This window comes from Harpia harpyja, chromosome 12, assembly GCF_026419915.1.
Source record: "Harpia harpyja isolate bHarHar1 chromosome 12, bHarHar1 primary haplotype, whole genome shotgun sequence".
NCBI lineage: Eukaryota > Metazoa > Chordata > Aves > Accipitriformes > Accipitridae > Harpia > Harpia harpyja.
Window position 1 is genome coordinate 188,677 of NC_068951.1, and position 13,202 is coordinate 201,878.

Sequence of the window (13,202 nt, forward strand, 5' to 3'; positions counted from 1 at the left end):
CCGAGGCGCAGCCCCCGGCCCCAGGCGCGGCGCGGGCTCTGCGGGGCTCTTCCTTGGCACCATGAGGGAGGGCCGCGGCCCGTCGGCAGTGGGCGCCGGCCAGCGCGGGGGCCGCTCTTAGGGCCGCCGGGAGGCAGCGGGCGCCCTCCGAGGGAGGAGAGGAGGCGGCCGGGCGCCTGCAGCTAGCGGCTCCCGAGCCTCCCCGCCGCCCCGGCCGCGCCGCGCAGCCTGCGGTCCGCGGACACCATGGCCAGCGAGATGGAGGATCTGAGCAGCCGGGAGGCGCAGACGGTCTGCGAGGCCCTGGGGCGCTACGAGGACACGCTGCGGGGCGCCGTCCAGGAGATCCAAGTGGACATCCAGGTGTTCAAGCAAGGGGTAGGCCGGCAGGTGGAGGAGGTGCTCCGCCTCGCCAGCCCCCTGGCACACACCGTCTCTGAGCTGCAGCAGGAGAACCGGCGCCTGCGGGCGCAGCTGGAGCGCCTGTCTCGGCAGGTGGAGGCCCTCGGCCGGTCGGCGGGGCTGCCGCAGGAGTGGGCGGACGAGGCGGCGGGGAGCCCCCCGGCCGCGGGGCCCGGCTCTCCGGGGCAGGGTGCGGCCGGCGGCGGGCTCTCCAGCCGCGCCAAGCTGGCGGTCGCCGGCCGGAGCCAGGTAAGCGCTGGCCGCAGGCAGGGAGGCGGCGGGAGGGAGGGCCGAGAGGGTGCGTGAGCGGACGCTTCACGGGCGCTGCCAGGTTCTGCGCTGGCATGGGGGCGCGTTTAGGGACGCGGGGCTCCTCTTTTGCAGTGCAGGGTCAGTGGGCTTTTGGGAGGTGCTCTGAGAAATGGTCTTGGCCCTGATACCACCTGGAGATGTTCCTGATTCTAGCACTGCGTGGTCAGACTGGGATCTTGGTTAGAGTGGTGGCAACCTGTCAGTTCACTGTGGTTAGAAGTAAGAAGAGAAGCTGAGGCAGTCTCAGCTATCAATATACGTATGTATGTGAATATCTGTGTATCCTTTCTGGACTCAATTCAGGGGGATCTGTATGCCAGCAGTGCTGTTTGCCAGTTGGCAGGCTTACAAAGGAGAACAGCTCAGCATATAGCAGGCAGTAACGTGTTTTCCTAAGACAGTGACTTAGCATCCTTCAGTGAGACTGTTTTGCTGCACAACCACTGTCCCGCACTGCTGCAGCTCGTCCTTGCGAGGCGGGCCTCGCACAAGCTGTCATGGTCACCATGACCTAAACTAGCACAAACACACACGTTCCTCCCAGTGATAAAACTCTTTCTACAGCCTAGTGGAGCGTTGTAACTTGGTGTATGGAAGCCCCAGTTAGTGTGAAGCTCATCTGGCCCTGAGATGTTTTGTGTAATACTTTTTCTATGCGTCCAGCTATATGGAAAGAGTTGAGAGCTCCTGTACAATCCTTGGCACCAGGAGGTGGCAGCCAGACAGTACACCATGATTCAGTCATGTAAAACTGTGCGACACTAGAGACTTGTCTTTCACAGATGACAGTTTATTTTGTGTAATCTTGATTAATCCACATCTTAAGGGGCCTTTAAGACTGTTGGAGCATGAAAAGCTGGTCTGTGGTCTATCCAGACTTTGGGGATGGAAAATAAAAGCTTGGAAATTAAATTCAGTGAAAGTTAAATTGGTGGGATTGAACAAAGAGTCTGCATTGCATTCCAGCCCTTTTCATTCCTACTAACTCAAGAATGGGGGCATAGGGCTTCCCACAGCTGGGCAAGTGAAAAGGTAAAGCTGCTGCTTGATGCATTGTTCCAACATAGTCGTGGCAACTGCTGCCTTTTCCCCCATGTGACAAAGGTAAGCAGCATACACACAACTTTCAGATCTGTTCCTTTTTGCTCCGTGGAGCCATCCACACTTGTTTGTATTGCAAGGAACAGAAGTGAGCTGAGCAACATGGAAGGGACGAGGGGGTGTGGTTCCTCACACCATCTCACCTGCTCCGTCATCACTGCCTACGTTGTAGTGTGTACTTCATGCTCTGTGAAAAGTCTTGCGTCGAGGTTATGGCAATATCCAGCTTTAGGTATTGGTCTGCATTAAAGCACAGAATGAGCTTTTGTTTGGATTGGAACCTTCCCGCTTTGCTTTGAGGGTTCAGGGAAGATCACTTAAGTACTGATAGTTCTTCAGTGCCCTCCCAACAATTTTCCCTGGAAGGTTGGACAACTAGTTCCCAAGCTGGCATAGTTGACCGAGAAGGAATTTCAGTACTGAGAACCACGGGAGATGCAGCTGCAGCTGCACGCACCAAATGCATGCAGTGAAAACATGATTTTGTGGGTAAGGCTCTGATGTGGCTGTGCTCAAATGGCTGAAGAGCCTTGGTCACTGTGCCGGTCACCCAGATTCTCTGTAATGAGGAAAGTGTTCCCTCAGTTGCTTGCAATTTCTGGTTATATGACCAAAGCACTTGAGACAGAGTATCATAAATGACACTGTGTATATTTTCAGGTAAATGAGTACCTGTGATAAAATTGGTGACACTTCTAGCCTTAGTAAATACTTCTATGACATATGAAGACCAAATAATACTGACCTGGAGATAGCAGCAAATCAAGATGTGCTCTTTTGCTCCTTAAAAGATTTATTGGTTGAGTTCCTTTTTACTGTGTGGTTGGTGTAGTGTTTATGCCAAGAAAAGGCTGGGTTCTGTTGCCTTCAACATTTCTAGCAAAATACTTGGGGTAAGAGTTAAGACTGTCTTTTGCAGATTGGATACTGGAGATTCTGAGCATCTTCAGTGTCTGAACCATTATTTTCTAATATTGCTAGATTATTTTTCCAGGTAATTTGATTGAAAAAAGTGAAGCTAGGGAGTTCCAAGCATAGTTCAGAAGTAAGGACACAGATCTCCTTTTAATTCTAATCTTCAGTCAATCTCTGCTGTGCTGTTCTTGAAATCTGGTATACAACAGTCTAAGTGCTGATTCAGTTGGCATTTTAAATGGCTATTAGCCGCTGTGATTTGGAGGTGAGCCTTTCTGGTATTTTGATGCCAAACTTTAATTTGGCTATCTAACCAGGCCAGAATCTGAGAGCTGCTTTCGCAAAGGTGAAAATAGGGTATGTTGGAAGAGTTAATTTTAAAGCGGGATCCTGGAGCCGTAGCTGCACTACGGAGGATTTATCCCTCACTGAGCAGTTTGTTGCTGTTTGTCATCCTTTGCAGTCACTGAGGTCTCTCTCCTACCTGCCTGTGATTGTTAGAAAGGAAGAGTTTTGACCTTCTTGTTCATTAGGTCTTACATGTTGGCAGGAGTTTTATCACTTATGATCTTTCCATAGTGTTTGTGGTTGAGCATGATGCCTTTGTGAACAGGGAGGACTGAAAAAACTGTAAGGGTGTTATGGTTTTATACACAGAAGAGTTTCTGTGCAATGGGGACAGACTGCTGGACAGACCGCTGCAGAGAATGGGCCTGCAGTGGTCAAAGCAGCAGAGTTGAATAGCCGGCTATGACCACCTGGGAAGATCTAAACAAATATTACCCATTGGTATCTCTCTGTTGTGACCTGATGGCACCCAACAGTTAGTCAGCCTGGGAGTAACTGCATGAGACATAATGACCTGGGGTATACAGGCAGGGAGACTAAGTGATCCAGCAGTCACCTGGCATTACATACTAGTGATTCTGAACAATCTCAACTCCTGTATTTGATAAAGGAAGTCCGGTAGGTCCATTTCCTTATATTATTCTCTTACACTTCCTGCAAGTGTCCTTTTGGAATGGTGGCATTCCAAGGTTGCCTTGATCCTTGTCTAGATTTTTTGTTGTTGTTTGTTTTGTTTTAATTCGCTGTGACATAGCCATGGGCATCTGCTGAAGCTGCCAAGGTAGAATTGTTCCCTGCTGTCCGTTTTTATCTAGCCTTGCTCCAAAAAAGGTTCTGTGAAAAGTGCTGCTACTGTTTTTCTTCAGTGATTACTCCATGTGCAAAAGCTTTCCTAATATGCTCACGGTGTTCAAGGCTTTTTCTCCAAGCTTCAGGGTCAGTTACCGATAGAGAATACTTGTGTTATGTGGCCGACGATGGCTTTCTAGTACAAGAATTAAGGGGTAAATGTGGTGTGGTTCTTGCTGGCATCTAGCAGCCTTGTTTGCATTTCCTCACACATTTCATGATTCCCCATTTCTGATGTATCAATGATCTCTTTATATGCAAGGAACAGAGTGTCAAATCTTGCCTTGCGGAAGGCAGTGGTGGTTTTGCTGTTCACCAAAGTGAAGCATCAATTTCATCCGGCATGTGTACCTCTCACAGATAAATGGCATTTCTAGATCCAATTATTTTTGTCATGACCCTTTTGATAATCGGTGCTTTTATGAAAGGCTTTGGATGACTGAGATCTCTCATTTGAGAGAAAGGAATCTCATTTGTCTGTCATTCTTCTACAGTTTGACCTTGTTGCAGACAAAAGCTTGAAGACGTAACAGACGTGCACTTTAGAGGCTCAGAGAGGAAATAAAAATTGTATTTCTTTTCTTTCTAATCTCATGATCTGGTGCTTACTTTTTCTGGATGCGTGGGATTTTCACTACTGGGTTACAATATTTGCCTGTTTTATAGCAGCTTCCAGTTATGGATCTCCAAGGTCTAACTTCTTTGTAGTGAGGGAGGAATTCCAGCAGCCCTACAACTATGGAAAGTCTTACCACCCTACATTACATGGAGACTTCTGAGCTACAGAGAGATTAGTTCTAAGAGCAAGCCTGAGTAAGACATGCAAAACATTATTGTTAACTTTCTTTTCTTCAACTTCACCAGTTCCTCATCATCTTATTATTATGTGAGTTGTACAAATGAGCACTTATCATTAGTAAGCACAGATACAGGTACCTGTCCCTCTGCTATTTACAATCTATGTAGCCAGCATTGACAGAAGAAGTATTGTTACACACATGGATTTGTCAGAAGCTTGGCATCTCCAAACAAAGTAGATTTTAAAGTACCTTAGCCTGACACTACTAAATGCATGGTAGAATCTGATCCCAGATCCTCCAGTGTTTTATGAGCACATGGGCCTTCCCCGTCCTCCAGCCTGGTATCAGTTTCTTCCCCAGCACTGTTAGCCAAAATGTCGTAATCAGGTTTGCAAAAAATAATGCAGCACCTGTCACTGCATTAGGAAGCCAGTTCAGTGTGTAGGATGCTACATGATCTTTGCAATGACCACCTCATTTGACTGTTTCACTCGCTTCAACCCCCACAGCTTATAAATTAGATTCATGATTGCAGTCTACATAGGCATTTGACACATTCAGGTCATAATGGCTGACATGAATGGCTAAACAGTTCTGACTGTATGCCACGGGTACATTCTAGGGAGCTGCATTAGCTGTGCTTTATATTTCAGTTCTGGATATGGGCAATAATTGTTGACTAGGATCTCTATTACACTAAATACAGCAATAAAAGTTCTGAACCCCTGATTCTGTGTGGTTTGTATAATTAATATTTGTGTGCTTTTCTCAAGTTAAGCCTGGCAGTTAGTCATAACTGAATATACTCATGCGTAGTACCTTCTTCTTGACAAATATAAAAGTTTGAAAATAATTTTATTTTTACAAATTAAAAGATCTGGATACAATGACACAGATCCAGTTTAGTGGCAGTAAGTCAGACTGTGTGTGCACATGGAAGCACTCTCTGTGGGGATAGCAGATGGTATAAAAATGAAAAATATTTTTGATTGAGAGACAAATGTTATTTTAAAGAAGTTGTTCTTCTGGTGATGTGTTGTGAAAAAAGTTTTGTAGACTAGCTTTGCAAAAGAACTCATGACTCCTTTTGGGCCTAAGCTGAGTAACTAAAGAGTGCAGCTTTGTTGGATGTGAGCTCTTCTGAAAACCTGTTTGTAATGAAGCCTCTGAATGGGAAAGATCCCACAAAATTCAGTGGAGCCTAGATAGCTGAATTGCAGTGCTTTTGCTTGTAAGAAAGTTTTAGATGCTGGGAGAGTGGGAAGTTCTGAACGTTCCAACTTCCCCAATCTAGTTTATTTTCCTTTCTTTTTAAATAAGAAAGAGGAAAATTAAAATGAAGCAAAAGTTCTTGTTTGGATTGATGTACTGAACTTCATTACAGGTTTGATTTGTAGATGTACTGAATTCATTACAGATTTGATTTGTAGAACTTGCAGTCTAGGCAGGCTAACCTAGTTGTGGAATGGACATTCTGACTCCCAGCTATCTTAGGTGCACCTGAAGCCTTTATTGAGCATCAGTGGAAATCTGTCAGTCTTGTTAACAGGGCTATAAGCAACACTGGTAAAACATGGTGTTGTGTGTGGTTGGTTTTTTGAATGGTTGTTGTTGTTGGGTGCTTTTTTTGTTTGTTCGTTTTTTAAAAAAAAAAAGCAGCCTCTCATGCATTTTAGTGGTAAACAGACTAAGAAATGTCTTGGCTTATCATGTAATCACTGTGCTCTTATTTCGCGGAGCATGTAAGTGCATATATAACCCCAGGAAGATAATTCACTTGGAAACTAGGCAAGAGAATTAAATGAAAGCTTCTGGCTGAGAAACCTTTAAAAGTCTTCTTTTCTGAGAGTACATCTTCCACATTTTCAGGAAGTCTCCAGTCCTGCAGTCCTCTTCTGAACTTTGTTTTGTTTGAAAATCATATCCAGGTGATCCTATTGCTTTTCCTCACCTCACGTAGAAAAAATTGACATGAGAATCTGACCCCAGCTTAAACAACAGTGTACAACCCAATATACTAAAATACACCATCCAAGCTGAGCCTTAAAGACAGTTCACAGTATCTCAGTGTCTTGCTACCATTCCTTTCTGTGTTCTATTGTAATACATCTTTGTAAGACACTTGCTTACAAGGCAGTATGTCCTCATCTTAAAGTCAGGTTAATGGGCTTGTATCACACCTTAATGGTTTTTCCAAATTATGCTGTGGTCTTGAAAAGCCTGGATACCAACTGTGATCTGAGAATGTAGGGCCCGATCTTAAAGTCAAGAGAAGGATTTTCCTTTACTTTAGTAGTTGTGGTTTAACCCCAGCCGGCACCTAAGCCCCACGCAGCCGCTCGCTCACTCTCCCCCTGGTGGGATGGGGGAGAGAATCAGAAGAGTAAAAGTGAGAAAACTCGTGGGTTAAGATAGAGACAGGTTAATAGGTAAAGCAAAAGCTGCGTGTGCAAGCAAAGCAAACCAAGGAATTCATTCACCGCTTCCCACCGGCAGGCAGGTGTTCAGCCATCTCCAGGAAAGCAGGGCTCTGTCAGCGTAACGGTGACGTGGGAAGACAAACACTATCACTCTGAAACATCCCCTCCTTTCCTTCTTCTTCCCCCAGCTTTACATGCTGAGCATGACTTATTTATGGTCTGGAATATCCCTTGGGTCAGTTGGGGTCAGCTGTCCTAGCTGTGTCCCCTCCCAACTCCTTGTGCCCCCCCAGCCTGCTCGCTGGTGGGGTGAGAGGCAGAAAAGGCCTTGGCTCTGTGTAAGCACTGCTCAGCAGTAACGAAAGCATCCCTGTGTTATCAACACCGTTTCCAGCACAAAATCCAAAACACAGCCCCATACTAGCTACCGTGAAGAAAACGAACTCTAGCCCAGCCAAAACCAGCACAGTAGTGTAGGCACGTAACTCAAATTCTGCTACATACACCTGTGTTCCATTGAAATCAGTTGGAGGTTGACACTTAAGAGGATCAGAATCTCAGCCCACAACTGTATGACAAAATTCTGTTTAGGCTGCTTTACTGTAATCTAATACTAGTTAACAAATTCTTAGCAAGATCTCAGACCATAGTTACCAGGAGTTGACTGGGATTTGTAGTTGAGGTAATAAGAAGGTTCTAGTATCTCAAGTCATGGGATATTGCAACAGTCTGTGCACTCTGCAGCATCTAACAAGATTGAACGCTTTCAAAAAATCTCAAGATCTCCAAGGTGCATTAACGTTGTTGACTGGTGTTCTTAATTAAGTTTGGATGAGTGTAAACATGTGCATGGTAAACAGCAGACAATTTCCAAGAAACTATTTTTGTTGATTTATCTTTAATTGATCATATGGTTTCTGTATTTTACATGAGATATATTTTTGCACCCTATAAGTAAATTATTCTAATTTGTGATGAAGCTATGGAATAAATAAGTAAAATCAAACTACCAGTTTGCTCTGTATTTCCTGTGTATGAAAAGCAGAGACAAATTGTTACTACATATATACGCCCTGCCTCTTTCCTTTTCTGTTATGTTCTGTTATTTTCATACTTGCCTGCAGTATAAAACCTTCTTCAGTATCTATCTTCAGTCTTTCTGTCTGTCTGTCTTTAAAAAAAAACAAAAGAAAACAAAACTTGTTTGGATTGAGTTTATAAGAATTTTGGATTATGTTTGTAATTGCACATTACAGATTTTTTCTTTATTTATTCATAAAATTTTTGGCCAATCTGGTAGTTAGATATCTGCCTAGAATCAATTAAAACTTTTTCATGGACTTTGTGTTGGGGGATTTCATTCTACTGCTGCTTCTTGGAAGCTACATTTTTTAATTGAAGTAATCGGTGTCTGTGAAGCAGTTTCTTCTTGCTTTAGTTCCTGCAGCCAAAAATCACATAGTTCCTCGTGATTTTTTGCACACCCACATACGCGTGAACCAACCAAAAAAAAAACCCCCACCAAAAAAATGCTTGGCTGATTTTTCTGGAATTATATTGGCAAACATTATGCAAAAAATTGGTGCTTTTCCCAGAAAAAACTATTCTTACAGAAGCTGCAGGTTATAATGCAGCTGTAAAGTTCTAGGATCATACTTACTTTACGTAGTGCTTTTGCAATACATTATCAGGATGTTATTTCTTCTGCAGCAAACAGAAAAAAACTGCAGAGCATTAAGCATTTTATGCAATCTCAGTCAACCTCTCCATTATTGTGCGGAGTCTTCTGTTTATCACCTTCACAGTGGATGGTGATACGTTTATCTAACAGAAGTGGAAGACCCCTCCTAGGTGCATGAGGCCTGTGAGGACAAGTATGTGAAGATTGATACAAGTCCTGCATTGCCAGTGCTCAGTTTGCAGCTTTGGCTTTTGGGGTTAGATAATTGTTGCCGCCTTGTATTGTGGTCACTAGCACAAGGAAGACCTGTTCTTGGCAGATGTTTCTGGATATTCTACTAACTTTTGCTGCTGTTTGAAATTTAGCTGTCATGTCTGTTGTCTGTTCTGACAGAGTGTAGACCTGGGCGACCACCACAAACCTGAGTTTAGAAGAGTTTTTAGTTCTTCCATCATTGAAAATGGGCATCAGTCTTCATCAGGTAGGAACAGGGCACGAAATGAAATAGCACTACTTGTAAAATACCTGATCCTGGCAGTCATAGAGCAGCTCTCACATGTTGGAAGCATTAGAATCTTGTTATGGTTTCAGCATGGATATTGTACTCTGGCACTGATACCATTTAACTATTTCCTAATTAGGAGTTTAACTTTTAAACTTCAACTTTATTGTTAAGCATGCACTACGGTGTTTCATAAATTAGAGACTATTACTGTCACATTATCTTGGGGCACTAGTGATAATAAGGCCTGCTATTCTGGGTGCCATTGTAGCCTTGCATCCTACAACATTTTGCAAATTACCTGTCCGCTTCCATCATCCGTCAGTGGAGGAAGGGCTTACTATCTCCATTTTAGAGAAAACTGAGGCACACAGCATCTCATAGAACCATGAAAAGAACAAGAATGCTGACTCCTAACCCACGGCAGGAGACTGGGGGGCTGCGGGCAGCACAGAGGAAGAGGAGGAGCTTGCCAAATGCAGATGCTAGTGGATTAACGATCTGAAGAAGTTGCTCTTGCTGAGATTCATGTAGGACAGGTGTGATCGCTGTAAGGATCACTTACACTAGGATTGTTTCTTCGGTGTGCTGTAAATGGTATAGTGTCCCACAGGTGGAATAATTCAAATGACTTGTAAAATGAAGTTTTTGCATGGAAATTGGTTTGTAACTTTGGTACAAATCTGCAAATAAATTTACTTACTCTCTCCTTTTTATTTACTAGGTCAGGCAAAAGCCTCCCATGAACTGACCTCTTCTCACACATCAGACTCTTCCCCTGAAGCCCATGCCCCTGCAGTCACCCTACAGATGCCCCACCTTCCCGTTACTGCAGTAACCAGGATATCAGAGAAGTTTTCAGGAGAGACTGTCTGTTCAACAGGAACAACTAATGCATCTGCTGGCCTGCTGGGACAGAGCAAGAGCAAAAATGCGATGGCATTGAAAACTCCCAACCAGTCAGGTAAAAGAGACAAAAATAATTTGTTTGCTGAAGCTGTGTCCCATTTCTTTACTTCAGGAAACTGGTGCTACAGGGATTGTTCTGTGACCTAGTGGTAATTATGAAACCTCACTTCTATGGCTACATATCCCATGGTGGGACACTCTGAATTAGAATTTTGTGGCTGCTAGGTGGAGCTTTAGGCTGTAATGTCACATCTGCTGAGAATTTTTGCTGCCTAATATAGTTGAGTTTATAGTGCAGCCTATCTTCTAGCACAGTTGCTGAATGAGTATCTCTTCAATATGGCCAGCTATTTTAATGAAATTTGCAGGAGTTTTTAGTGTTTTGAGACCTAAGGCCCCTTGAGAAGTTAGGCAGATATTTGGCTAATGGGTTCAACAGTCATTTGGAGGGAGGAATGACAGACAGCAGACTGACACATATACACAAGTCAGGGTGATTGCAGAATCTTATATCTAAATTAAGTTAAAAAAAAAATCTCATTTCGTTCATATTGAAGTCATTAATCTTTGAGCTGTATTTCATGTACGTTTAGTGATAGTGACACTTATACATCGGACTATATATATGGGTCAGAAATTACGGAGACAGACCAGATGGAATTGCCAGCAAGAGATAGGGATTATTTGCAGATTATTCGTTCAACTTTTATCTCAAGCTAAGAATGTAGCAAAGCCTTCCTTTGTCTTTTTTTCTGCTGTTTCAGTGAAGGCCTGGAATTCAAGTACGGTGAGAACAATGGGTTCATCTGCCACTGGAGGTGAGTGTTCCTATCAGCATGTCCCTATGCAACACAAATTGAGAGGGATTCCATGCTTCGTGTCTGGGGGATTCAGATCTGAGCATATAGTTCCGAGTAGTAGGTACACAGTAATATTAGAATTGCTAACAAGCCTGTATGCAGATTCAGTTTCCCAGGTATCATAGAAACTTGTTCCGCTGTATCAGATTCTCAATCAGTTCAAAGCGAGGGGTACTTATCCTTATTTGCACAGTGGTGTGCATGTGTGCTGTTAGGCAATCTCTGCAATGGAAACAATAGGTGCCAGAAAAGCATGGCAGAACAGATAGTTTGAGTGGTGAAGATTTCAGCTGACCAAGTGAAAACTGTGACTGAACGCAAGGTAACGGCAGTTGGAAAGCGGTGGGGCCACCATATGGATGTTGAAGCAAGTTTGTTTGAGCAGAATAGCAGTAGTCTCCTTCATATATGAATGTGTCAAAGGAAAAAATGCCTTAAGGATTTTTTATGTCAGTCGAAATAGATGAGTCAAGCTCTGTCAAAAGTACTTCTGATTGATGTCACCAAGCTGTTACTGTCTACACAATGTACTGGCATTTCATAGTGGTCTCAAGTGTCAGCTTAGCAAAGATGTTGCTCTTCCAGAATAGGGATCACACTCCTCAGCTTAAAACCTCTGAGATGTTCACAAATAACTGGCAATTGTTTGTGGTCCCAAATTCGTCACGTCTATATGCTGGCATTTACCAGGGTGTTTTACGTGAGAAGTCTAATTGATGTGGATCCTGTCTATAAGCAGTGGGGAGCGTTCAGCATTTTCAGAGTGTGGTTTGGACAGTAATCAGGTTGGATTGCTTCTAAGATGCCAGTCTTTCTTCTCTGTGTATAGAAGGAGCCTTCAATGAATGAGTTGCTGGCTTATGCAACAAGTTTTGGCTTTAGTGTGTTAAAACAGGGCAAGCCACTCTGTTGTTCCGCATTTACAGAGCATAGCTGGAGTCCAGAGCTGGGCTCTAAGACGAAAAGCACAAAAGGTAGAACCTCAGGGGTGGGGGGAGGAAGATGCAAAGTTGGTTTTAAGCCACCTTTGCAACCTTTGGAGTCTGTTCTACTTTACAAACTAAAACATTGCCTGGTGGAAATGGGTAATTTAAATTATGCTCTCAGTCATGGCAGCCTTCCCAGGACTCCTTATGTCTGCCAGAATGACTGTTGCAAGCTGAGCTGTAGCGCCGTTTCTTCCTTTCACTGAAATGTCCATGGCAGTGTGCCCTCTGCTGAGGTCTGCTCAAGGGCCTGAAATGATCCAACCTTCCCAATGCAGTTTTATCAAAGGCATCCTCTTACGGCCCTTTCTGGTATGTTTCCACCATCCTCGCTGCAGTGCCAAGTTTTGCAGAGGGATTGAACCCCTGGGGAAAATCCCTCCCTGGCTTGTTAGCTCATACTGGAAGTTAGACAGAGGCCTGCAGCTTTTCACTGTGGTAAGTAAAAATCAATGTGTGGTTATCTATCAGGAAGTGGTTTGAAAATGTATGAGGAAAGGAGATAAAAGAAGTTCTGCCTTGATGTATCTTGTTTTTCCTGCTTTTATACAGAGAATACCACTTCTGTCACTAAGTCTGTCTCAACTGTGAGCTCTGGGACGAGTAGTGGAACCAAAACTGGTGAAAGGTATGCATTTTTCTTGACATTTTGTTAGGCCATTGTGGTCAATGTAGTCTCAAGGGACAGGTGTTCTGCTGGCTTGGAGAACGGGTGAGTCCCAGATGCTGTATTTTAAGCCGTTAAAGGTTGTGAGCTTTCCTGAGGACTAGGTGGAACAGAGATGGGAAGGGATAAAAATCTTTTCTAGAGCAGTTGAAAGCAGACCTAGTTGTGGATTTCAGCATTCTTACAGTGTTAGTCAGTAAAACTCTCAGTGCCAGCGGTGGATTTTTGTTAGGAGGAGCAAGTTGTCAGGCCCTTTGAAAACACTTAAACATACTCAGCTGTGTTGAAATTTGTACCTTGGGCTTATTTTTGGAAACCAACATATGACTGCCATCAAATATCCTTAGTTTGGCTAGCCTAGAATTTAGTTTGTAGATAAATGCCTTGCTGAGGACTGAGGACTACTACACATTCTTGATTAACTTGGAGTCACAGTTGCTTAGTATAGGA

At 43.8% G+C, this 13,202-nt stretch overlaps 1 protein-coding gene across 1 annotated transcript in view; it reads left to right on the forward strand.

Moving 5' to 3' along the window:
- Positions 1-13,202, forward strand: part of SMTNL2 (smoothelin like 2) — a 20,312-nt gene continuing 7,110 nt past the window's right edge. Inside the window, exons 1-5 of the mRNA XM_052803870.1 lie at positions 1-651; positions 9,222-9,309; positions 10,055-10,294; positions 11,004-11,057; positions 12,638-12,713. Coding sequence (XP_052659830.1) covers positions 247-651; positions 9,222-9,309; positions 10,055-10,294; positions 11,004-11,057; positions 12,638-12,713 — 863 coding nt within the window. The 5' untranslated portion in view covers positions 1-246. The remainder of the gene's footprint in view (positions 652-9,221; positions 9,310-10,054; positions 10,295-11,003; positions 11,058-12,637; positions 12,714-13,202) is intronic.